General features: G+C 33.3%; 1 protein-coding gene across 1 annotated transcript in view; it reads left to right on the forward strand.

Annotated features, from left to right (window-relative positions):
* SCAMP1 (secretory carrier membrane protein 1) overlaps window positions 1-24,379 on the forward strand; it is a 131,627-nt gene that overhangs the window by 94,238 nt on the left and 13,010 nt on the right. The window contains exons 6-8 of the mRNA XM_037801219.1: window positions 1,952-2,111; window positions 20,342-20,443; window positions 23,432-23,549. Coding sequence (XP_037657147.1) covers window positions 1,952-2,111; window positions 20,342-20,443; window positions 23,432-23,549 — 380 coding nt within the window. The remainder of the gene's footprint in view (window positions 1-1,951; window positions 2,112-20,341; window positions 20,444-23,431; window positions 23,550-24,379) is intronic.

The following is a 24,379-nucleotide window of genomic DNA, read 5'->3' on the forward strand; positions in this document are numbered from 1 at the left end:
TTTTTACCTGATAACAAGTATGTTTTAATTCATAGTTAATTCTCTCATATCTTTTTTTTTTTAATCATCATTTTATTGAGATATATTCACATACTACGCAGTCATACAAAACAAATTGTACTTTCGATTGTTTACAGTACCATTACATAGTTGTACATTCATCACCTAAATCAATCCCTGACACCTTCATTAGCACACACACAAAAATAATAAGAATAATAATTAGAGTGAAAAAGAGCAATTGAAGTAAAAAAGAACACTAGGTACCTTTGTCTGTTTGTTTGCTTCCCCTACTTTTCTACACATCCATCCATAAACTAGACAAAGTGGAGTTTGGTCCTTATGGCATTCCCAATCCCACTGTCACCCCTCATAAGCTACATTTTTATACAACTGTCTTCGAGATTCATGGGTTCTGGGTTGTAGTTTAATAGTTTCAGGTATCCACCACCAGCTACCCCAATTCTTTAGAACCTAAAAAAGGTTGTCTAAAGTGTGCGTAAGAGTGCCCACCAGAGTGATCTCTCGGCTCGTTTTGGAATCTCTCTGCCACTGAAGCTTATTTCATTTCCTTTCACATCCCCCTTTTGGTCAAGAAGATGTTCTCCATCCCACGATGCCGGGTCTACATTCCTCCCCGGGAGTCATATTCCACGTTGCCAGGGAGATTCACTTCCCTGGGTGTCTGATCCCACGTAGGGGGGAGCTCCTCCATTTTTATAAATGAAAAAATTGAAACTCACAGAGGTTAAGAGATTGGATCAATATTTGTTACTCAGGTGTTTCCACTCTTCTGGTGTTCTTTATGCTACTCTAGAGTTTGTGTACTTACATTATGGTTAGATGAGAACTACTTTAGAGGCATCCTAGAATTTGTATTTTTATCCTTTTTCATTACTAGTTTTCTATTTGATTCATAATTTAAAATATAGATTAAAAAATTTTAATGTATGTTTGAGATTTTAAAAATTATTTAGATTCAGTAGGTTTTACATTTATTTTAATTCACTAATAGTTTGTTGGTATATATTTATAGTATAGATAATTTATATTCATACTTTTTAGCTTTTGAATGAATTTATTTTATGTAATAAATTTAGCCTATGAATACATCTTTTTTAAACAACCTTTAAAAAAGTTTTTAAAAAGGGGTAAATATGGTTTTTCAGGTTCATGGTGTAGTTAGATGTTAATCAGATTTTTAACAGCATATAAAGAGTTTGCCAAGATCTATTTATGTTAATCAAAAGTAAGGTCTGCCACAGCAGCAAGGATGCCTCATGGTATGCTTTTTAAAAAAAGTAAGTTTAATCCTCTAACAAAAAGAAAAAATTTTCAGAGACTCTAAAAAATGGGCTACTCTTTGGGCTATGAATTAATAATCATCATAGATTGACTTTAGAATCATTGGAAAGTGCTGCTGCTTTAAGTCTAGTGGTCCTTATTAATTTTATTGCTGAAAAAAATGTTGGAATGATATTTCACAGGACACTTCTCCCATTTTCTTTTCTCTTTTGTCCCCTCTGGGAAGATTTTGCAACCCCACTCTGTAAATACATAATTCTTAGTATAGGACCTTTTTTCTTTCCAAGTCCTGGTTCTTTCCCTGAAAGGCACTACTTTTCTTCTTGGACCTTAGATCAAGAAACACTTCACATGTTTCCTTAACAGGAAACAAGCACTTTGGAAGTGCTTCTCTGGTTTAGCCATGTAATTGCCTATTAGGAGAGAACCACCAGAATTTTTGCCAAACAGTGCATGTATTAGGATTCCTTTTCCTGTATATACTCTATTTTCAAATCAGTGGGTAAGAAAGAACCTCTCTTATGAATGAAAATGTGAGGACAGACATTTGCTATTAGGAAGTATTTTTTCATTTATAATTTTTGTTGAATGAGTTCATAAATTGAATGTAAACATTTCTTTTCTATTTTGTTTTTTGATTCCACAGTCCATGCTGTTACGCTGTTTCTAAATATCTTCGGATGCTTGGCTTGGTTTTGTGTTGATCCTACAAGAGGGGTTGATTTTGGATTGAGTATCCTGTGGTTCTTGCTTTTTACTCCTTGTTCATTTGTCTGTTGGTACAGACCACTTTACGGAGCTTTCAGGTAAAATGTGTGTACTTTAAAATATACTTTTTAAAACCTATGAAGTAAATAATTCGTAGTTTACTTTAAAGGGAAAATTGATAAATATTCATTAAAATTTTTTTTATTGTTAAATAACATACTTCAGAATAGTCCATCCATAATATGCCTGTGTATTTATTGGATTTGTAAGTCATAAAATTCATTCTTTTCTTCCACTTGAAAAAAAATCAAATATAAAAATTAATAATAATCTTAGATCTTGATCGTTGTAGAATATTCTATTCCATATGATACCCTTGACTTTAAAAAAAATTTTGCTTGTCACTCTCCCCACTCCATGTTCACCACCCCCCAAAAATCACAAATGGTGATTGAATCCTTAATTTTTAAATGAACCTAGTGAATATTTAAATGAACATGTGATACTTAAAATGAGCCAGTTTCACCAAGCAACCTGGTAGTTATTTTGTGTGAATTCATTTTTGGTTTTTCAAAAGGCAGCAACATATTACAACTATTTAGGCTGCTAGATTACCTATAATGCTTTTCATGGTATAGTTTAAGCAATGGTTAAGATGGACATTTCCTACATGTTTGTTCTGTGGGGTATTAATGGATGTTGGGGGAAAAAAGGCTCATTAACTTAATAAGCTTGGAAAATCTGGATAATAAAGTTATTCAAGTTTCTTCATTTCAGGATTTATTACTCTTTGATAGGCCAGTGTGCTTTGTGACTTGACCATGACTATTTTTTTGTTTTATTTTGTGGAGCACAATGTCAGACTATTGCTTTAAGAAGTAAACATTGGGAAATGCAGATTTAGGTGATAGTCCTACGTGGTTTCATATATTCAATAGTTTATCAGCTATTTTTATTTGACTAAACTCATTTATGAATCATGAACCTTTCTCTTTCAACTCTCATGAATGAGGAACAGGATGACTAGGATGCAGTTATGTTGTGCAAATGGAACATTAGGAAACAGAGGGCTCCACTCAATTGATTGTTTTTTTTTTTTCCATTTCAAAGTGACGTCTCTTTAATTAACTGCAATATGTATCACCCCTCCCAAGAAAAATGGAGTTTGAAACTTGAGATTTGTAAGCAGATGGAAGGAAATAAAGGAGAAGTGGAAAGATTAGGGAATTTCAAGAAAAAAATTGTTAGACAACAGAATAGTAATTTGGTTTAGAAATAGAATGAAGGGAAGAAAATAGATGGGAGGAGGGAAGAGAAGGAAAGAACTTTTGGATATATTGGAATAAGGGAGGTTGTCAAGGAATAGGGAGTGGTGCCCCTTAGGTGTTGGTTGAAGGAAAGTGAAGACCTGTTTATTCCTTGCATGGATCTAGGGAAGCACAGTTACTCCTTTTCTTTTATTTGTTATCTAAGCCTGGATTGCGAAATTTATTTTTATTTTTTATTTTTTTGGCATCTGGCCTCTACCTACTAATTCCATCATGTTACCAATATGTTATCATGTTATCTTTACTGATACTAGTGTATAGGAGTGGGGATGTTTTTATAAGACTACTTCAAAGTGACCAGAGACTAGAGACTTTGATTTTAAACCTTGTGATTTATATCGCCAAAATAAGTGAATAAAATCTAGCTTTCTGTTTTTTAGTACTTGAAATCACTTTGTTCCTTTTTATCTTTTCTTTGCTAGTTGAAATAAAAATGATTTGTATGGAGCATTTTTACTTCTGGCATTGTCAGTCCCTAGGCTGTGTTCTTAGTGGCATGTCAACCCTTGAGAGTATATTACAAAAATGTTGATTATCTAGATTTCGCTATTCAGAGCAGAACTGAGACAAATCATATTTTACGGGGAAGCTGGAATCAAAGTATTTTAAATCATTAATTTACTTTGTGTAACTTTGGCATTTCCTTCACCACCCAGGGTGCCAAGTGTTTCTGTGTCTGTTAGTTTCTTCCTCTGAAGTATAAAGTATATTAAGCATTTACTGATGATGGATTTCTCCCTTAAATAATTTGAAAATCCCAAACCAGATACATTAGATATGGTGAGGTTTTAAATAGACTTTACTTACTTGTTGTATTTGAGAAAGGTTTTGACCAGGATTATTGCCTTTGAGAAAGGACAGACTCAGAGAATATGCAGTGTTTCATATTATTGTCCAAGATGGATGATTAAGAAATGATTTAGAAATGAGACACAAGCATCTGAACATATTATGTAAGTCAGCAGAAAATGGGTAACTAAAACCTTTTAGATCTGGTTCACATATTTCTTAAAAGAAGTTCTTGAAAGCATTTAGTTTTTATTTATCAGAGACTCTGGAGTTAAGGTAAAGTGCTTTTTAAAGTTATTAATAATTTACTCTTCTCGGACTAATGATGTATTTGCCTCTTCCATAAAATTGTTTAAATACCTACTGTGAATTTCCTTTCTCCAAGTTTTCCTAGAAGTGAAGAAAAGAACAGGAAGCAATAATGGTGTAAATTTAGACCAGTGATTGCAAACATACAAATTGGAAGGGACATTAGATTGGAGAAAGTGATCAGATATTTTTTTAATTGCCCCATGATTTTTTTTTCTTGTTGTTGGGTGGGAATTCCAAGTTTCTAGAGTTGCTGTTAGCTTTGTGGTGGAGTGATAAAAATAACTAGAAGTCATACCAAGAAGTCTTTATTTCTAGTATGAGCAATACGTTGTTTGTTGTCCATTGGTTAGTTGGAGTTGAATTTTTAATTGCCATATTAGTTTATTGCCTCTTTTGCCTCCCTGCTAACTTACAGTCTGAAAGTAAATAAATTCAGTATCTCAAGAAAATCCTTTAAAGTTTAATTATTGACCTTGTGATCAGGAATTTGTTGTAATTTGTGTAGCAATGTGATGGGTGAGTAAATCTTTTTATATATTGACTCCAACCTGAAAAGAAAAAGATAATATTTTTAACTGAATTATAACATGCCTTTAGATTGAGTTAAAATATTTGATACTAATTTTAATGCTCACTGAACATTTTAAGTCTAATTTAAATGTTGCTAATCATATATAATAAATCATATTAGTTATTACTAATATTTCTATTTGATGTATTTGGGAATAATCATTTTTTAATTAATTAATTACTATGCTAGAGAAGTTTGTTTTCCAGTATCTTCTGAGTTTCCATTTTAGTATTTCATTTGCAAGTTTATTGTTGAGTTCTCTTGATTCTCTTAGGGAGATATTAATATTTAGATACATAATTTATGACTGCATAGCAATTGGAAAATATTAACTAACTTAAGATTAAACTGATCAGTCATTGAGCACTGACAGTATCCAGGCTGGAGATCCAAAAAGATAAAGTGCTTGCCCTTTGGAAGTACCTAATAGAAATGATTTAAAATGAGACATTTCTGAAACTATGGATTGTATAATTCATGTATAAAAAATTGGATGATATTCAAATATGCAAAAAATATGTTTGAATTCCAAAGTAATTTAATATTGGTATCATACCTTGTGATATAAAGTCAGATATTTTCAGGTTAGCCTTCTTGGATTGCCCTTTTGAGAATTTAAGCTTTTTAAAATAAATATTCTTCATTGGAACTAGGGAAAACACAACCCACTTTTATGGGCATTATTAGAATATCAGAATGTTCATGAAAACAGTACTGTTTGAAGTACTGTTTTATATGCATATGGCTTTGCTTAGTTTTCAACCTAGGTGTTCCTTTTACAGATCTACTTAAAGGACTTTGTCCTTCAGAAAGTAACTCCACTGTATAAATCTAAAGGAGAATAATATTAAAAAGTTTAAATATCTGTGCTTTAAAAGTTAAGTTTTTTAGTATCAGAATGTATTGACCATTAAACATGGAGTTGTCTTTTTTGTTCATTTACTGATTTTAGGAAGATGGTAACTTTGTTCTTAATTTTATGCTTCCATAAATCACTGAACATTATACGAATACTTAAAAAATATTAGATAAATATTAATGAGGCAGCATTGTAGTTAAGAGAGCATAACTACTAGAAACATTGAGAAAGTATTAGAATCCTGACTTTTTTACTTAAAAGTTGTTTGGCCTTTAGAAAATTTGGTGAAACTTCTCAGAGCCTTGGTTTAATTATAAACTGGCAATAATATTTGCAGAGTTGATAAGAGGTTTAGACATAATCCTTTCTATCTCTGTGAACAAAGTTTGGCATTATAGATGGTCAAAAAATGGTAGCTAGAGTTCATTTTTAACTTTTTTTGATCTGTAGATGAGCAGTGATTTAGTGTATATTATCTTTACTGCAATGCCTTGTGGGCTGAGAGCAGCTGAGGTTTTCTCCACAGAGAGAGAGCGAGAGACAGAATATGTCCCCCGATTCTCCCAAGGTCAGTTGTCACCAAAACCTCTGTCTGCTTGTTGAGGATTCGCTGTCTGTATTGAGCAGTTAATATTAAAACCTCACTTGGAGCTGGGCTGAGAAAGTGCACAGCGCGGCTTCCATGAGGGAGGGGCTCTCGGCTCTAGGTTCTCGGCTCTAAGCACGGGTCCACAATTTTACTTACAGATTTTATGCTGTGATCTCGGGCATTCCTCCCAATTCATGTCGGTGGATGTTGAGTGTACAGTCACGTTTGTCTCCCTGCTGTTATTCCAGGTTATTTACTGGTTTTTTGTTCATTTATGAATTGTTCTGGGGGAAACTAAGTCTTCCACTTCTTTCTATGCTGCCATCTTCCCAGAATCCTCCAGTATATATTATCTTTTCTTTCTTTTATTCTGTTGTTCTTTTGTGCTTCAGTCTGAGCTAAGAAATAATAATTTAATCTATGGTGTATATAGGTACTGTATTTCCAGATGAAAATGAACTTTTAAAAAATCTAGTCTGACTGCATGGTATGTGAATATATCTCAAAATGAATTTGAAAAAAATTGGTTGGAACATAATAAGCACTTTTAATAGGTGTCATAATCTCATTATAGTAAAAAAAATCTAGTCTGAAAATCTTGTCTTTTGAATCTTTTGTCTATTTATGTATAATATAATTACTAATGTACATGGATTTATTTCTTCTATCCTATCATTTGTTTTATTTATCTGTTTTTATATTCCTTTTACTCTTTTCTTGCTGTCTTTTAGATCAATAAAGTATTTTATTTCCCTTTTATTATTAGTTATATATTCTTCTATTATTTTCTCATTTGTTTTAGTACTGGCCTACTGACAATGAATGACCTCAGTTTTTGACTGGAAACATCTTCATTTTTGAATTATAGATGAAATATATTTAAAAAAACCTGGTATAAATTCTGCATTGCCAGTTACTTTCTTATAGCACTTTAAGGATGGCATTCCATTGTTTCTCAGCCTTCATAATTTCTGTTGAAGGTCAGCTGTCAGCCTTAATAATGCTTCTTTGAAGGATATATCTTTTACCTTAGGCTGTTTTAAATATTTTCTGTCTATGGTTTTTAGTAGTTTTCTTTGTATTCATCCTGCTTGGAGTTGTAGTTTCTTGAATCTATTGGTTGACGTTTTTTGTACAATTTTTAGAAGTGTTTCCCATTATCTCTACAAATAATTGCTTTTGTTCCATTTCTGTCTTCTCTTCTGGGCTTCAATTAACAAAATTTATAATTTTCCACTCTAACCTACATGCCTTTTATGTATTTTCTAGTCCTCCCCCGCTCCCAGGTTACGGTTTGGATATTTTCTATTGACTTATCTTCAATTTCATTAATCTTGTCTTCTGTTTTGTCTAATCTGCTTTTAAACTCATGTATTAAATTTTTAATTTCAGTTGTTTCTTTGTTTTACAATATGCACTGGAATCTTTTTTAAAGAATACAGTTTCCTGGTGAAATTCTCCTACTAACTTAATGGTTTTGTGAGCACACTTCAGTATGCACTCTCTGGGTCTGTATAGCTATTTCTTGGCATGCTTAACAGGTCTTAACTGGATATGGACATTGTGAATAAAAATTTATACAGATGTGTAAATGATTAGATGATGTTCAGTTGCTTCAGGAAGAGATCACTCTTTCCCCTGCTTATCAGATAGAGTGAAGGTCAGGGACTGGGATGAGTGGAGGCTGAGTTGTAGTTCTGTTTAGTCCCTGTCTCTGGTTCTTCCCTACTCTTTTCAGCTGAGGGCCTAGTGTGTTCACTAGAGTGCATCCACCAGCAGATCCTGGACTCAGATTATCATCTTGTGATTCCTGGAGGCAGGGGGTGGGGAGGGAAGGCAACATCCTTTCAGTGAGGCTGTGAAGTAAAAAATATTTTCATAATAATATTACGATATTTTCCTTTTTCATTCTTATTTTCTTATAGGGATATAGGGGAGTTTTCTTCCAGAGGCTACATGACTTGAGATCTTGCAACAGATTGAATGCAGAAGCAAATATGTAAAAGCAGCTATCTTCCATAAATTCAGACTTTAAAGAATTTTGCCATAATATAAAATAATGTTCCTCTTTTCACTATTTTTTTATTTTGGAAAATAGTCATTATTCATAAAAATTTAATTTTTGTTAACCTGCGAAGATTTATTATTTCTAGAAATGAATAATAAATACTTCAAGTATTTCTCAGTTTTACTTTTTAATTTGGCAAATCAATAGCTATAACCTGCATAAACAAAAGTTTTTGGGGTCCTCAGTAATTTTGAAGAGGGTATAGAGGTTTTGAGACCAAAAGCTTAAGAACTGCTACTACTCATCCCCTTCTGGAAGACTGCAGGAAATTGTCATTTCCAAGACTCTGCCTATCTTTTTAGCTCTGGAATTTGGTACATACCCTGAGGAAAATGTTGGCTGCATGTTAGGACCAGTTTGATGCTTCTTGCTTCTCATCAGTATTTTAACGTTACATCTCCAGTTGTGTGTGTCTAGCTTTATGAGACTGCGGAAGTTCTGATGGTTTTTCTGTCCCCCAGCAGCAGCCCTTTGTTTAAGACAAGCCTGGGTTTTCAGCTTCTTGTCCTGCACTCAGGGAAAAGTGGCTGTAGAATGTCAGCTTACCTCTCTATAGTTCCCCATCTCCCTAGAACCATGGTCCCTCTCTTCCTGGTTGCTTTAAAAGCTCTTCAATGGATTTAAATGATGTTTTTGTTGTCGTTGTTTTGTTTTAAATTTTATCCTGCTTTTCTAATTTTTCTTGGTGGGAATATGGTTTGCCACAAGCATGTCTGTCATATTCAGTGGATTAAAAATGTGATTAATCTGTCCTTATCCTAAACCAAATAAATATTGCTTGTGTTGCTTTTTATGATATTCAAGCAATAGAAATTTTTTCAAGACATTTTCAAACTAATATTTCCCCCTTTTTTTGATTATGAAATATTTGATACATACCAAAGAACATCTGAAACATAATTTGAAAGGCATGATAATGAAATATCTGTGAACTGTGAACCCCCTGCTCAGTTTAAGAAATGCAGCATTATTAATGCTGTTGATGCTCCAGCTTAATCCTGTTTCCCTGCTCCATGGGTAGCAATTAGGCTGAAGTTAGATATTTTTTACTCATTCTTGTATTATAATTTTAGTTTTATCATATATGTATGTGTCCCCAAACCATTATTTTTTTGTTTAGCTTGTAAGGAATACTTCTTCATGTAATTTAAATTCTTATTAAAGTTATACATGTCTGCATGGAAGTTATATATACAGTTTAAAAAATAAAATAACTGAACAAGAGTAAGAGTTTTTAGTAAAAAAATGAACCCTGCATCCCCCCTCCTGTGCTTTTTACCAGTAGTTCTTACACCTGAGTTGTATTTGTAGCATTTACCTCTATATTTTAAAATAATCATATGCTGTTATTTTTTTTTTTCATTTTTTCTTTTACAGATCTGTTGAGATATATGTTACATACATAAAATTTGCCCATTCTAAAGGTACAATTCAGTGATTTTTTTAGTAAATTTATAGAGTTGTGCAGCCATCACCACAATCACTTTTAGAATTTTCCCATCACCCCCAAAACTTCCCTGGAGCCCCTTTGCAGTCACTGCCCACTTCCAGCTTCCAGTTCCAGAGAATCATTGATCTTTTCTCTGTTCTAAAATTTGCCTTTTGTGGACATTTCATAGAAATGAAATCAAAGAGTATGTAGTCTTTTGCTGGATTCTTTTACATAGAATAATGTTTTTAGGTTTATCCATGTTGTAACATATATTAGTAATTCAATTATTTTTAATTGCTGCCTAACATTCCATTGTATGACTGTACCATGTTTTGTTTATCCATTCATCAGTTGATGCACGTTTTGCTTGTTTGAAGTTTTTGGCTATTATGAATAATGGTACAAGCATTTGTGTAGAAGTCTTTGTGTGGACGTGTTTAACTTCTTTTTTTGACATGTTTAAGTTTTTAAGAAACTGCCAAACTGTTTTTCTAAAATAGCTGTACCCTTTTACATTCCCACCAGCAATGTTATTAAGTTCCAGTTTCTCTACCTTTTCACTAACACTTCTTATTTTCTGTCATTTTGATTATAGCCATTTTAGTGGGTGTGTGGTGGTATCTCATGACTTTAATTTGCATTTCCTTGGTGACTTTTGAGTCCGAGCACCTTTTCATTTGTTTATTAGCCATATATATGTCTTATTTGATGAAATGTCTATTTGAGTTTATTACCCGTTTTTTAATTGAGTTATTTGACTTATTAAGCTTTAAAAATTCATATTCTGTTAATATATTCTGTTGTAAGAGTTATATATTCTGGATACAAGACCTTTATACGATTTACAGATATTTTCTCCGAATCTTTGGCTCCTTAGTGGTACCTTAGGAAGCAAAAAAGCTTTCAATTTTAATATAGTCTTATTTATCAATTATTTTCCTTTATGTCTTTCCCAGTTGGTGTCATGTCTAAGAAGTCTGCATAAGCCAAAGTCATAAAAATTTTCTTTTAGAAGTTTTGTAATTTTAGCTCTTATATATATTTATGTCTGTGACCCAGTTTTTGTTAATTTTTGTGTATTATGTGGGATAAGGGGTCTAAATGTATCTGTTTATATGTGGATTCCAAAGATCCCAGCATCATTTGTTGAAAAGACTGTCCTTACTCTCTCTATTAAATTGCAATTGTATCTTTGTCAAAAAAAATTACTTTTCCATGTATGTGTGAGTCTATTTCTTGACTTCCCATCGGATTGTCTTGGTACCTTTGTTTAAAAATCCATCCACTGTAAATGTAAGGATTTATTGTTAGACTCAATTCTGTTCTGTCAAATCGTATGCCTGTTCTTTCACCACAGCCCATTCTTGGTTAATGCTTCTTTATTGTAACTCAGTCCTCTAACTTTGTTGTTCTTTTTGAAAATTGTTTGGCTATTCAGTGTCCTTCATTTGACTTAAAATTTAAAATCTGCTTGTCTTATTTCTACCTAAAAAGAGCCTGCTGGGATTTTGATAGGGATTGGGCTAAATTTGTATGTCCATTTGGGAGGAATTGATATCTTAACAATATTGTTTTGCAATCCATGAATTTGGATTTAGATATTTCATTCGTTATTTAGATATTTTAAAATTTCTCTTACCATGTTTCTGTAGTTTTCAATGCACAAATATTAATTTTTTGTTAAATTTATTCCTGAGTATTTTCATCTTTATGTGTTGTTTTGATGTAATTACTCTCAATTTCATATTTGGATTGTTTGTTGCTAGTAGTTAGAAATACAGTTGACTTCTGTATATCCATTTTGTAATCTTTCCACCTTGCTAAACTCCTTTAGTAGTTCTAGTAGTTTGTGTGGGTACGTGTGGGTACATACATCTTCCTTAGAATTTTCTATATATGGGATTAATAGAAGTGGAAAGAACAGACATCCATGCCTTGTTCTTACTTTTAAGGAGAAAGTGCTCACCATTAAGTATAATGTTTGCTGTAGATCTTTTTCTTAGATAATCTTCTGTCAGTTTGAGAAACCTATTTCCAGTTTGTTGAGAGTATTTATTATGAATGGGTGTTGGATTTTTCCAGATCCTTTTTCTGTGCTTATTGAGATGATCATCTGGTTTTTGTCCTTTATTCTATTAATATGGTGTGCTACAACAATTGATTTTCAGGTTTTAAACTAACCTTGTATTTCTGGGACAAATCCTACTTGGTCATTCGAGTCCCCTCTGGTAGCTGCAGTGAGTTGCTAGTTTTCATGGCTTGCCCTTTCTTGGTTGAATTATCATACAAAGAGAGTTGGGGATGAGAGCAGATCCAGGCAAGAATGTCACAGACTCATGCTGTTCTTACCTGAAGTTCAGTAGTTTTCATGAATAAACTTCTCAGTTTAATGCATGTCTTTGGTCAGAGCATTGAAGTGGTTGTTTTTGACAGTTTTGTCCCGGTTTATTGTTGATTTTTGGACAGAGGATTTGTTGACCACCTCGTTTTGTTATGTTGGAGGTGAATGTCTAGTTCTTGATTTTTAAGTTTTAGAAGTCTTTTATTCATTTCCTGCTGTGGAAGGTGACATTTCACTTTTTCTATAGCTTGTGTTACTTTTTCCCAGCTTCCCAATACATTCACTTTTTCTACCCAGTCCTCCCACTACCTACAACATCATAATTTTAGGTTAGCTCAATATTTGGAGTTTTCTTGTTTAGTGCTTTGTAAATAGTATTTACAGCTGAGCTGTTTAGTAGTATACAGACATACCTTATTTTATTGTGCTTCACAGATACTGTGTTTTTCACAAATTGAAGTTTAGTGGCAAACCTGTTTTGAGAAAGTCTATCGGTATCATTTTTCCAACAGCAGGTACTTAAATTCGTGTCTCTGCGTCACATTTTAGAACTTCTCACACTATTTCAAACTTTTTCATTATTATTACATCTGTAATGATTATCTGTGATCAGTGAACTTTGATGTTACTTTTGTAATTGTTTGGGACGTCACAAACTGCCCCCAAATAAGACTGCAAACTTAAATGTGTGTGTACTGAGTGCTCTACATCCAGCCATTCTCCCATCTCTCTCTCTCTCTCTCCTTGTGTCCCTATTCCCTGAGGTGCAACAGTATTGATGTTAGGCCACTGAATAACCCTACAATGGCCTCTAAGTTTTGTTTTGTTTTGTTTTGTTTTGTTTTTTCCTTCATTTTATTGAGATATAGTCACATACCATGCAGTCATACAAAACAAATCGTACATTCGATTGTTCACAGTACCATTACATAGTTGTATATTCATCACCTAAATCAATCCCTGACACCTTCATTAGCACACACACAAAAATAACAAGAATAATAATTAAAGTGAAAAAGAGCAATTGAAGTGAAAAAGAACACTGGGTACCTTTGTCTGTTTGTTTGTTTCCTTCCCCTATTTTTCTACTCATCCATCCATAAACTAGACAAAGTGGAGTGTGGTCCTTATGGCTTTCCCAATCCCATTGTTACCCCTCATAAGCTCCATTTTTATACAATTGTCTTCGAGATTCATGACTTCTGGGTTGTAGTTTGATAGTTTCAGGTATCCACCACCAGCTACCCCAATTCTTTAGAACCTGAAAAGGGTTGTCTAAAGTGTGTGTAAGAGTGCCCACCAGAGTGACCTCTCGGCTCCTTTTGGAATCTCTCTGCCACTGAAGCTTATTTCATTTCCTTTCACATCCCCCTTTTGGTCAAGAAGATGTTCTCCGTCCCACGATGCCAGGTCTACGTTCCTCCCCGGGAGTCATATTCCACGTTGCCAGGGAGATTCACTCCCCTGGGTGTCTGATCCCACATAGGGGCCTCTAAGTTTTGAAGTGAAAGAATCGCAAGTCTCTTTTTTTTTTTTTTTTTTTTCTTTCAGTTGTGGAAACATATACAGCCTAAATCTTCCCATTCCACCCCCTCCCTAGCCTTCCATTAGTGGGATTAATCACCTTTAGAACAAGTCTCTTAAATCAAACCTAGAAATGATTATGCTTAGTGAGGAAGGCATGTCAAAAGCCAAAATAAGCCAAAAGCTAGACCTCTTGTGCCAAATAGCCAACTTGTAAATGCAGAGGAAAAGTTCTTGAAGGAAATTGAAAGTGCTACTCCAGTGAACACACAAATGATAATAAACAGCTTTATTGCTGATATAGAGAACATTTTAGTGGTCTGGAGATAAGATCAAACCAACCCTAACATTTCCTTAAGCCAGAACCTAATCCAGAGCAAGGCCCTCACATTCTTCAATTCTATGAAAGCTGAGATAGTGAGGAAGTTACAGAAGATAAGTTTGAAGCTAGCAAAGGTTGGTTCATGAGGTTTAAGGAAAGAGGCCATCTCCATTAAATAAAAGTGCAAGGCAAAGCAGCAAGTGCTGAGATACAGAAGCTGCAGCAAGTTATCCAGAAGATCTAGCTAAGATAACTGGTGAAGGTGATTACATTAAAGAACAGATTTTTAATGTAGAGGGAAAAGCCCTCTATTGGAAGAAGATGCCATCTAGGACTTTCAAAGCTAGAGAGGAGAAGCCAATGCCTGGCTTCAAAGGACAGATAAACTCTCTTTTTTTAGGGGTTTATGCAGTTGGTGACATAAAGTTGAAGCCAATAGTCATTTACCATTCTGAATATCTTAAAGCCCCAAGAATTATTCTAAATCTATTCTGCCTGTGCTCTGTACAGGGAAAAACACAGCCTGGATGGTAGCACATCTGTTTTCAGCATGGTTTACTGAATATTTTAAGCCCACTGATGAGACCTACTGCTCAGAAAAAAAGAGTCATTTCAAAATATTACTGCTCAATGACAATGTACCTGGTCACCCAAAAGCTCTGATGTACAACGAGATGCATGTTGTTTTCATGCCTGCTCACATAGCATCCATTCTGCAGCACAGATATATTCCAAAAGCTGAAACTAGCTAATAACAATCTCTAGATAAGAAATCTATTAGAAGGTTCACAATATGTTTAAAAAATTAAGCAGTTCTATCAAGAAAAAGCAGCCATTTTAATCAAAATAGCTATTGTGAAGCCTTTGGACATTATTCTTTGCATGAAGCCCTTATTCAGAGTGTATTATCATGTTTATGGAGATAATATAATTTTGACCATCTTGATATTCTGGTTTCTTGGTACACTGATAAAAAGTAATAAACATTAGCAAGCAAAAAGAAAATAAGTTAATATACTTCAATCTCTGCCAAAGGGGAACAGGAAAATAGAAGTATGCTTTAGAAGTGTCTGTGTCTTAGAATGATAAAAAAAAAATTGATTATTAAAAATGATGTTTCATTTACCTAGTAAGCCTGGAGAGATGCGGAATATATGATGTTTTGATTTGATATTAATAAAAATAACATTTTATTTTGTGGATTTTTTGTGTGTTTTTTTGTTGGTAATTTTTTATGCTATATATTAATACCAATTTGGTACAATATATTACTGATAGAACTATTAAAAAATGTGGAATCATTTCATTTAAATATAATATAGAAAACATTATTAATGAGCCCTTAAAACCTGCTTGCTCTTTTGCAGCTTTGAGAAACAGCTATTTTAGAGCTGGGGGAGAGAAAATATAAGATGAGCCTAGATCATCAAATGCTTAAACAAACAAACAAATTCCCAAAGGCCAAAACTGGAACAATTTGAGCGACAAAATATATAATAATCATGTTTAATTTTAGCCTAAAAAAATAAAATAAATATCCATGAGTTCATACTGATATAAATAAATGATTAATAAATAAATGGGGGAGAAAGGACAAATTTTCCTTACAGAAGAATTCCAAATAATAACTATTTATTTATTCTCTCTCACTCCTCCTGGGAGTGGAGCTTAATTGTCCTCAACTTGGGTGTGGGCTGAACTTAGTGACTCCCTTTTAAGGAGTAGACTGTGGAAAGGAAAAGTAGTAACTTTACAGTGGAGGAACCTGGCAGATATCACTTAAGCAAGTGATCAAGGTTAACAGCATTGGTGATAAGTGATGGTGATAGCTCTAACTCTTTAAAAGATGCAATGAGAAATGCTTTTCCCCTCCGTGGTATTCCTTTCAAAAATCCATAACCACAGTATAGTAATTAGAAAAGATCATATAAACCCAAAATGAGGGATATTTCTACAAAATTCCTGAGCAAGGTCATGGAAAAAACAAGGAAAGACTGAGAAACTGTCACAGATTGGAGGAAGCTAAGAAGATGTGACTAAAATGCAATGTGGTGTCCTGGATTGGATCCTGGATCAGAAAAAGGACATTAATGGAAAAACTAGTAAAACATGAACAATGCCTGTAATTTAATTAATAGTATTGTACCAGTGTTAATTTCTTGGTTTAGATAAATGTGCCATGGTATGTAAGATGTTGATATTTGATGTTGCTAGGTAAAGGGTACACATGAATTCTCTGTATTATCTTTGCAACTTTTCTGTAAATCTAACATTATTGGAACTTGAAAAGTTAAAAAGAAAACCCTACCCTTTTAATTATTCCTTAAAATTCAGAATAATTCTGTTACCTTATAGAGCTAATCTCTGGTTATTGAATTTTAAAGTTTGGCTTAGTAGTTATTATTTGTGTTACTAGCTGGAAACATTTAAAATGTAGAAGTAATGGAGGCTTTACCTTTTCGTTTGGTTAAATTTTTTTTATACTATGAGAGAAAAATGCATTAAGTATAAAATATATAGAAGTATAGAATTTCTCTAATTATTAATTCAGTGTTTATCGACTGCCTGCTGGGTGCCATTCATTGTGCTAGATACTGGCAATATGAAGACGGCTAAAATAGGGGAGGCTCCTTGCCCTCTAAAAACCCCTAGTCTAGAAGAGATCACCACTTGTAAACATGTAATTAAAATGTAGTGTGACAGGTATGTACAAAGGGATCAATGAAGAAAAAGTGATCGGGGGGTGGGGGTGGGAAATAGCAAGGTTAGGAAAGATACATGTACATGGGTACATGCTTGCCAGGCAGAAAAGAAGGCTGTGTCAGGCATTATGGGCAGGTTATAAAGACATTGAGTTTTAAAATGGTAAGGCATATTCCTCCAGTTTCAAGGAGCTGGAATAGAGGTTGTAGGTGCATGTTATGAAGAGATGTATGTGCTGTGACATATAATTTGGACTTTATCCTATGGTCAGTGGTTCTCAAACATTACAAGATACAAGAATCACCAGTCTCGATCAGCAGTCTAGGTCAGAGAAATGACAGATGTAGAAGTGAATGATATTGTGGAAGCTAAGTGTTTAAAGAAGGATCTTCAGTGTCAAACGCTATAAAAAAAAAAAAAAAAAGGTGAAGAGAGACTGAGGAGTTTTGGGTTTAGAAATTCAGGTATTACTCATGACTTTGAAGTGGTTCTGGAGGAGTAAATTAGAAGCCAGGTTTGGGTGGATTGAGAAGAGAATGAGAGGGGAGAAGTAGAGAAAATCAGTGGTAGACCACTTCTTCAAGACTTTTATTATTGATGGGAAGGAGGGGAATAGAAAAAGTGGAAGTTGCAGGAGGAGATGGGGTAATGGGAGGGCTATTTGAAGATTTGAAGTAAGAAGGTTGGTGGTATATATAAACTTGGAAAGGCAGTTAGGGAGTAGAAAGTAAAGGAGGTTTATTCCTATGGCTTCTGTTATCCCTCCTGATTAAGAGAACAAAGTCTTCTGTTGAGATGAAGTAAATTGAAATATTAAGGACTTTATAAAGTGTGTTTTGGGAATGGAATAGTCACTGTGCTAAAAGAAATGGAGTAAATAATTAAAAATCCTGCCGAACTGAAATCAAGTCCAAAAATATACTAAAAGGATGCTGTGTTATGATCAAGTGGGGCTTATTCCAGGAATTCAGGGTTGGTTTAGCATTTGAAAATTAGTCAATGTAATTCACCATATTACAAACTAAAAAAGAAAAAATATACCATCTTAATTGATGCAGAAAAATAATTTGACAGAATTCAACACTTTTTCATGATAAAAACACTCAAAAAATTAAGCATAGAAGGGAACTTCCTCAACTAGATAAAAGGGCATCTATGAGAAACAGCTAACTTTATACTTAATGCTGAAAGACTGGAAGCTTTTCCCCAAAGATTAGGAACAAGGTAAGAGCTTTCATACTCAGCACTTCTATTCAACATTGTACTGGAAGTTCTGAGCAGTATAATCAGGGACGAAAACAAAAGGCATCCAGATTAGAAAGTAAGAAATAAACCTATCTTTATTCTGACACCACATGATTGTCTTTGTGGAGAAACCAATGGAATCTACAAAAAAGCTATTTTAATAAGTGGTAGGTTACAGGATACAAGATCAATATGCAAAAGTCAATTGGATTTCTATAGCCTAGCAACAAATAATCAGAAATTAAAATAAAAAATACTATTTAGAGAAATGTTGAAATATATTGAAATAGGGTGAAATAGGGATAAATCTGATGAAAGCTGTACACTATAAACTGCAAAACACTGCTGAGAGTAAAGAATACCTAAAAATAAATGAAGAGCTAAGCCTTAATCACAGATGAGAAGACTTAATATTTTTACATTATGAAATCTTTAAAAATGGATCTATAGATCAGTCCCAAGCAAAATCCCAGCAGGCTGATCTGTAGAAATGGACTATGTGATTCTAAATGGAAATTCATGAAAATGTAAAGGTCAGTATGGCCAAAACAATTTTGAAAAAGAGGAACAAAGTGACTAGCACTACCTAAATTCAAGACTTTTTAGAAATCCCCAGTAATCAAAATAGTATAGTATTGACATAAGGTAGACAGAATGATCGCAAAGAGTAGAAAGTCCAGAAATAAACCTACCCATTTATGGACTAATTATTTTTTTGAATACGTTGCAAAGGCAGTGCAGTGGAGAAAGGACAGTCTTTTTAAATGGTTCTGGAACAGTTGCATATTCATATGCAAGTTAAAAAGGAACTTTGGTCCATATCTCACACTACATAAAAAAAATCAATGCAAAAGGATCATAGACTTAAATGTAAAACTGAAAACTATAACACTTATAGAAGAAACAAGAGAAAATCTTTGTGTCCTTGGCTTTCACAAAGATTTCTTAAATATAGCAATAAAATCAAGAGTTAATAAAAAGGCAAAACTTCTCCTCAATAGACAACTCAAGATAATTAAAAGAAAAGCCACAGGTTGGAAGAAAATCTTTGCAAAGCGTGTATCTGATAAAGGACTTGTATCGTGTATCCAGAATATATAAATAATTCTCAAAATTCAACAATAGGGGAAAAAACAATCTAATTAAATAATTGGAAAAAGATTTTAGCAGATACTTCACCACAGAAGATAGATGAATGAGAAAAAGCAAAGCGCATGAAAAAATATTCAACAATATTAGTTATTAGGGAAATGTAAATTAATAGAGAAATGTAAATTAAAAGCATAGTGAAATACTACTGTACACCTATTAGAATGGCTAAAATGAAGAAGATTGACCATACCAAGTGTTAGTGAGTTGTAGAGGAACTCATATACTACTGGTGAGAATATAAAATGGATCAACACCTTTGGAAAACAGTTTCTTAAAAAGTTAAATATTCATCTACCATATGTTATTCCACTTCTAGATATTTATCCAACAGAAAAGGAAATGATGTTCATTCAGACTTATATATGGATGTTTATAGCAGTTTTATTTGTAATAGTAAAACCTAGAAAAAATCTAAATGTCCATCAACAGGTGAATGTGTAAATAACTAATATGTCTGTTCAAGGGAAATACTAATCAGCAATAAAGAGAAATGAACTTCTGATATGTGCTACAACATGGATGAATCTCAAAATAATTATGCTGAGTGAAGGAATGCAGGCCAAGAAAAAAAAAAAACCAAAACTATATGCTGTATAACTCCATTTATATAAAACTCTAAAATATGCAGCAATTTGTAGTGACAGAAGGAACTGGATGGGTGGGTTCAGGAAGGTAGATTACCCAGGGGTACAAGGAAACATTTGGGGGTGATGGATATGTTCATTATCTTGATTGGGGAAGATTTACAGGTGTATACATATGTCAAAACTTAACAAATTGTGTATTTTTAATATTTGTCATTTTTTGTATGTTAATTATACTTAATACAGTTGCTTAGTAAAGAAAATTGCCAAGATGGATTGTGGTATAGTTGGAAATTAAAAGGACAAATTGAAGTTGGAACAATGATACCATCTAATATTTGGATAAAGTTTTCACATACATTATTATTGTTAATATTTTAATTCCAAGCCTCAGGTAGTTGCCACTGTTTTTTTAAGGTTTGTCAGTCTGCATGTGAATGTAAAAGTATTAAGAAAAATGATGTTTTCCTCCTCTTTCTCTCTCCTTTCCCCCTTTTCTCTAAAAAAAGGAGTGACAGTTCATTTAGATTCTTTGTATTCTTCTTCGTGTATATTTGTCAGTTTGCTGTACACGTACTCCAGGCTGCAGGATTTCATAATTGGGGCAATTGGTAAGTCATTTGCTTTAATTACTCTAGTTTTAAGCTCTTAATTTACTATCTTTATATAGTTTTTGGCTTCCTAAAAATAGTTAACATGGAAAAGCGAACAAGAACAAAATGGCGAAAAAGGCAATTAAAAAATTTCATAAGACATAATCTATGGATATCAATCTATTTAAAGACTATGTTACCATTTTAAAACAGATTGTATATATTATTTTCTTAAGTTTAAATAATAGGTGTATGTAATGGACACTGAGAGGAAGAGTACAAAGGAAACTGAGGAGTGATCAGAGAAAGGAGGACCAAGGATTGTGGAAGGGAGACAAAAGACCTTCCAGGAATTGAAGGAAAGAGAGTTATCTGTTATGTGTAAATGACTATTTTAGTTACATGCAAACATATATATTTCCATTTATATACACTTTCACATGCACACGTCTTTCAAAGTTGGAAACATTGCGTACATGTATATACATATATCTTTAAACAGCAGAATCATTCTCAGTGTGGCAGGATGCTCACTCACTGAGAAACGCTCAGAAACTGAGGCCAACTGGACCCAAACTAGGAAGTAATAGCAGATTCGTATTTTTCTTCACATAGTCACTGTGGAGCATCCACTCATTCAGTGAAATGGTGGGCGTAATTGGACAGGACTTTAAAATTATCCCTCCCTTCTTTCTTTTTTAACTGAGTTGCATACAGCTTCATTCTTATAACCTAAAAGCATGTAAAGCATGTATATGGAACATTGCTGTACTGTGTTCATAAACTAAAATCAGTATGTAACTAGAATATGATGAGGACTTAAATTTAGGATGCTGAATCGGAGTAGTGCCTGGCTGTCAGACAACTATTGTTCAGCTTTGCAGAACTTCTTATGGGGGGATATATATATTATATATATATATATTGTACAGAGCATTTATGTGGATAGTTTAGACTGGTTTCTTGGAAAAAGTAGTTTTCATTATTTTAATTTGTGTTTAGTTTTTGACATTTGAGGAAAAAGAAATGCTTTAAATGTTTAATTAAAAAAATATACTGCTTACCTTAGATTTTACCTGTTCTTAGGAAATTATTTTTCTTTCTAGCACAGACTTAGAAAAAATTGTTAACATTTAGCATAACAACATGTATAGTGACTAAATAGCACAGAAAAAGAGCTGCTGGTGAGGGTGCATACAGGAAGACCATTTTTAAAAAAAATTCAGTTTTATTGATATATATTCACATGTCATACAGTCATCCGTGGTGTGCAATCAACTGTTCACAGTACCGTCATTCAGTTGTACGTTCACCACCCCAATCTATTTTTTGAACATTTTCCTTATACCAGAAAAAGTAAAAATAAGAATAAAAAATAAAAGTAAAGAAGAACACCCAAATCACCCTCCCACCCTATTTTTCATTTAGTTTTTGTCCCCATTTTTCTACTCATCCATCCATACACTGGGTAAAGGGAGTGTGATCCACAAGGCTTTCACAATCATTTTCTCACCCCTTGTAGGCTACATTGTTATACAATCTCAGGACAACCTGTTTTAACATAGATCTCATGTAATTTGGCAGTTTTTTTAAATTAATTTTTTTTATTTTGAAATGATTATACTCACATGCAGTTGTAAGAAATAATACAGAACAATCCCATGTACCCTTTACCCAGTTTCCTCCAGTGGTAACATCTTGCACAACTGCAATATAATACCAAAATCAAGATCTTGACATTGATACAGTCAAGATGCAGAACATTTCCATTACCCCAAGGATCCCTCATGTTGCCCTTTTTTACCTACACTTCTCTCCTTTCCCCACTCCCTCTTTAACCCCGGCAACTTCTAAATTTCTTCTTTGTTTCTGTTAGTTATTCTTTCAAGAATGTTTTATAAATGAAATCATACAGTATTTAACCTTTGGGGATTTGGGTTTGTTTTTTCTTTTCCCCACTCAGCATTATTTTCTGGAGATTCATGCAGATTGTTGCTTGTATCAATAGTTCATTCATTTTTATTGCTGAGTAGTATTCCATGGACTCTATGTACTATAGTTTGTTTAACCATTCAGCTGTTTAAGGAGATCTTGATTGTTTCCAATTTGGGTCTGTTACAAATTAAGCTGCTTTGAACATTTGTGAACAGGTTTTTGTGTGAGTGTAAGTTTTCATTTCTTTGGGATAAATGTCAGTTTCTCTGGGATAAATTGTTGAGTCATGTGGAAATTGCATGTTTAGGTTTTTTTTTTTAAGAAACTGACAAACTTTTTCAGAATGGCTGTACCATTTTACATTCCTGCCAGCAATGCATGACATATCTGGTTTCTTCATATTCTTGTCTGCATTTGGCATTGTCACTATTTTTTAGCCATTCTGTTGGTGTGTACTGCTATCTCATTGTGGTTTTAATTGGCATTTGTCAAATGACTAAGAGTTACATAGCTTCATGTGCTTTTTTCCATTTTTTATCCTCATGGTAAAATGTCTTTAAGTTTTTTGCTTATTTTGTAATTGAATTAACAATTGTTTTTTACTGCTGAGTTTTTAAGAATTCTTTTTATATTCTATGTGCTAATCCTTTGTCAGATATGAGGTTTGCAAATATCTTTTTCCATAATTCAGCAATTTTATATGAACATTTAGAGGAAATAATGAACTCATAGGATTAAAAAATGCAGTATAGTCAGATGGCAAACACATCAGGCTCTGGAGTTATACAGTTTGGGTTTGAATTCAGACCATGCCATTTATTAACTGTATGACCTTGGACAAGTTACTGAATCTCTCTGTGACTCAGTGTCCTCATTTGTAAAATAGAGGTTAAAAACGGCATTTATTTTATGGGGTTGTTGTGAGAATTAAGTGAATTAATACATGTAAAGAACTGAAACAGTACCTGGCTCATAATAAGTGCTGAATATCAGTTAGCTGTTAACGTTATTTTGTAAAATAATGCATTAACTTATTTGCCTAATTACACTTGTCTTTTTATTACTTCATAGTGGTTGGATTTCATCCCTTACTGGTCTCAACAAAAGTATTCCTGTTGGAATCATGATGATAATCATAGCAGCACTTTTCACAGCATCAGCAGTCATCTCATTAGTTATGTTTAAAAAGGTAAGTGAAATTTTATGTTTGAAAATTTTTATAGTGAACCTGATGTTCAAGTTCTTATTTTCCCATTTTGCCTTTAATTCAGTGTAATGTCAAGCAATTCTGTTGTTCTTATGCAAGTTTGCCCTCTGAGGATTACCCTTTATAACTAAAAGTTATGTATCGATACATTTCAGAAAATGCATCACATTTTTAACTTCCTGAAAAAGAGAATATTTTAAAAATCCTATTATAAGCTGAAGCCTTCTTTTATGGATTGAACAGTCAACCTCAGTTTGTTTTGTTTTTTTTTTTTTCAGTTTGGATTTTTTGATACATTCTGATTTCTTTGAATATGAAGCATATCAACCTAATTTATAAGTAAAGCTACTGTGTGGTGTGTGCATTTTATCCATAATTAAAATGTAAAGAAACAATTATCAAAGAGTGTAAAGTGAGTAGTGAAAGGCTCAGACTGGATTATGAGATGAATTTTGTTTTTAGTAACTGCCCAGTTATCTTGGCTATACATCCTACAGAATTCCCATGGCTGTTTTCATAGACTTAAAGAAAATCATTACCTAGCGGGGGAGATAAGTCACTCACTCTTTTTGCTTGTTTATTTAAAAGCTTTGTTGTGTCTTGGATATATAGTGTTGATAATCTACTTGTGTACAAATATAATATAGAAACCCTGGGAATAACACCTGTGTATTAAAATGATACTTTTTGGTGGCTCTTAGTTTTAAAAAAACTCCTCACAACATTTTTTTTCCTTTATGTTTTTACTGTCAGTAAAGTGGAGAATGTATACAAGGAATGCATGCAAATAATTGTACCTTATGTTTTAGAAC

Source organism: Choloepus didactylus, chromosome 13 (genome assembly GCF_015220235.1).
Source record: "Choloepus didactylus isolate mChoDid1 chromosome 13, mChoDid1.pri, whole genome shotgun sequence".
Taxonomy (NCBI): domain Eukaryota; kingdom Metazoa; phylum Chordata; class Mammalia; order Pilosa; family Megalonychidae; genus Choloepus; species Choloepus didactylus.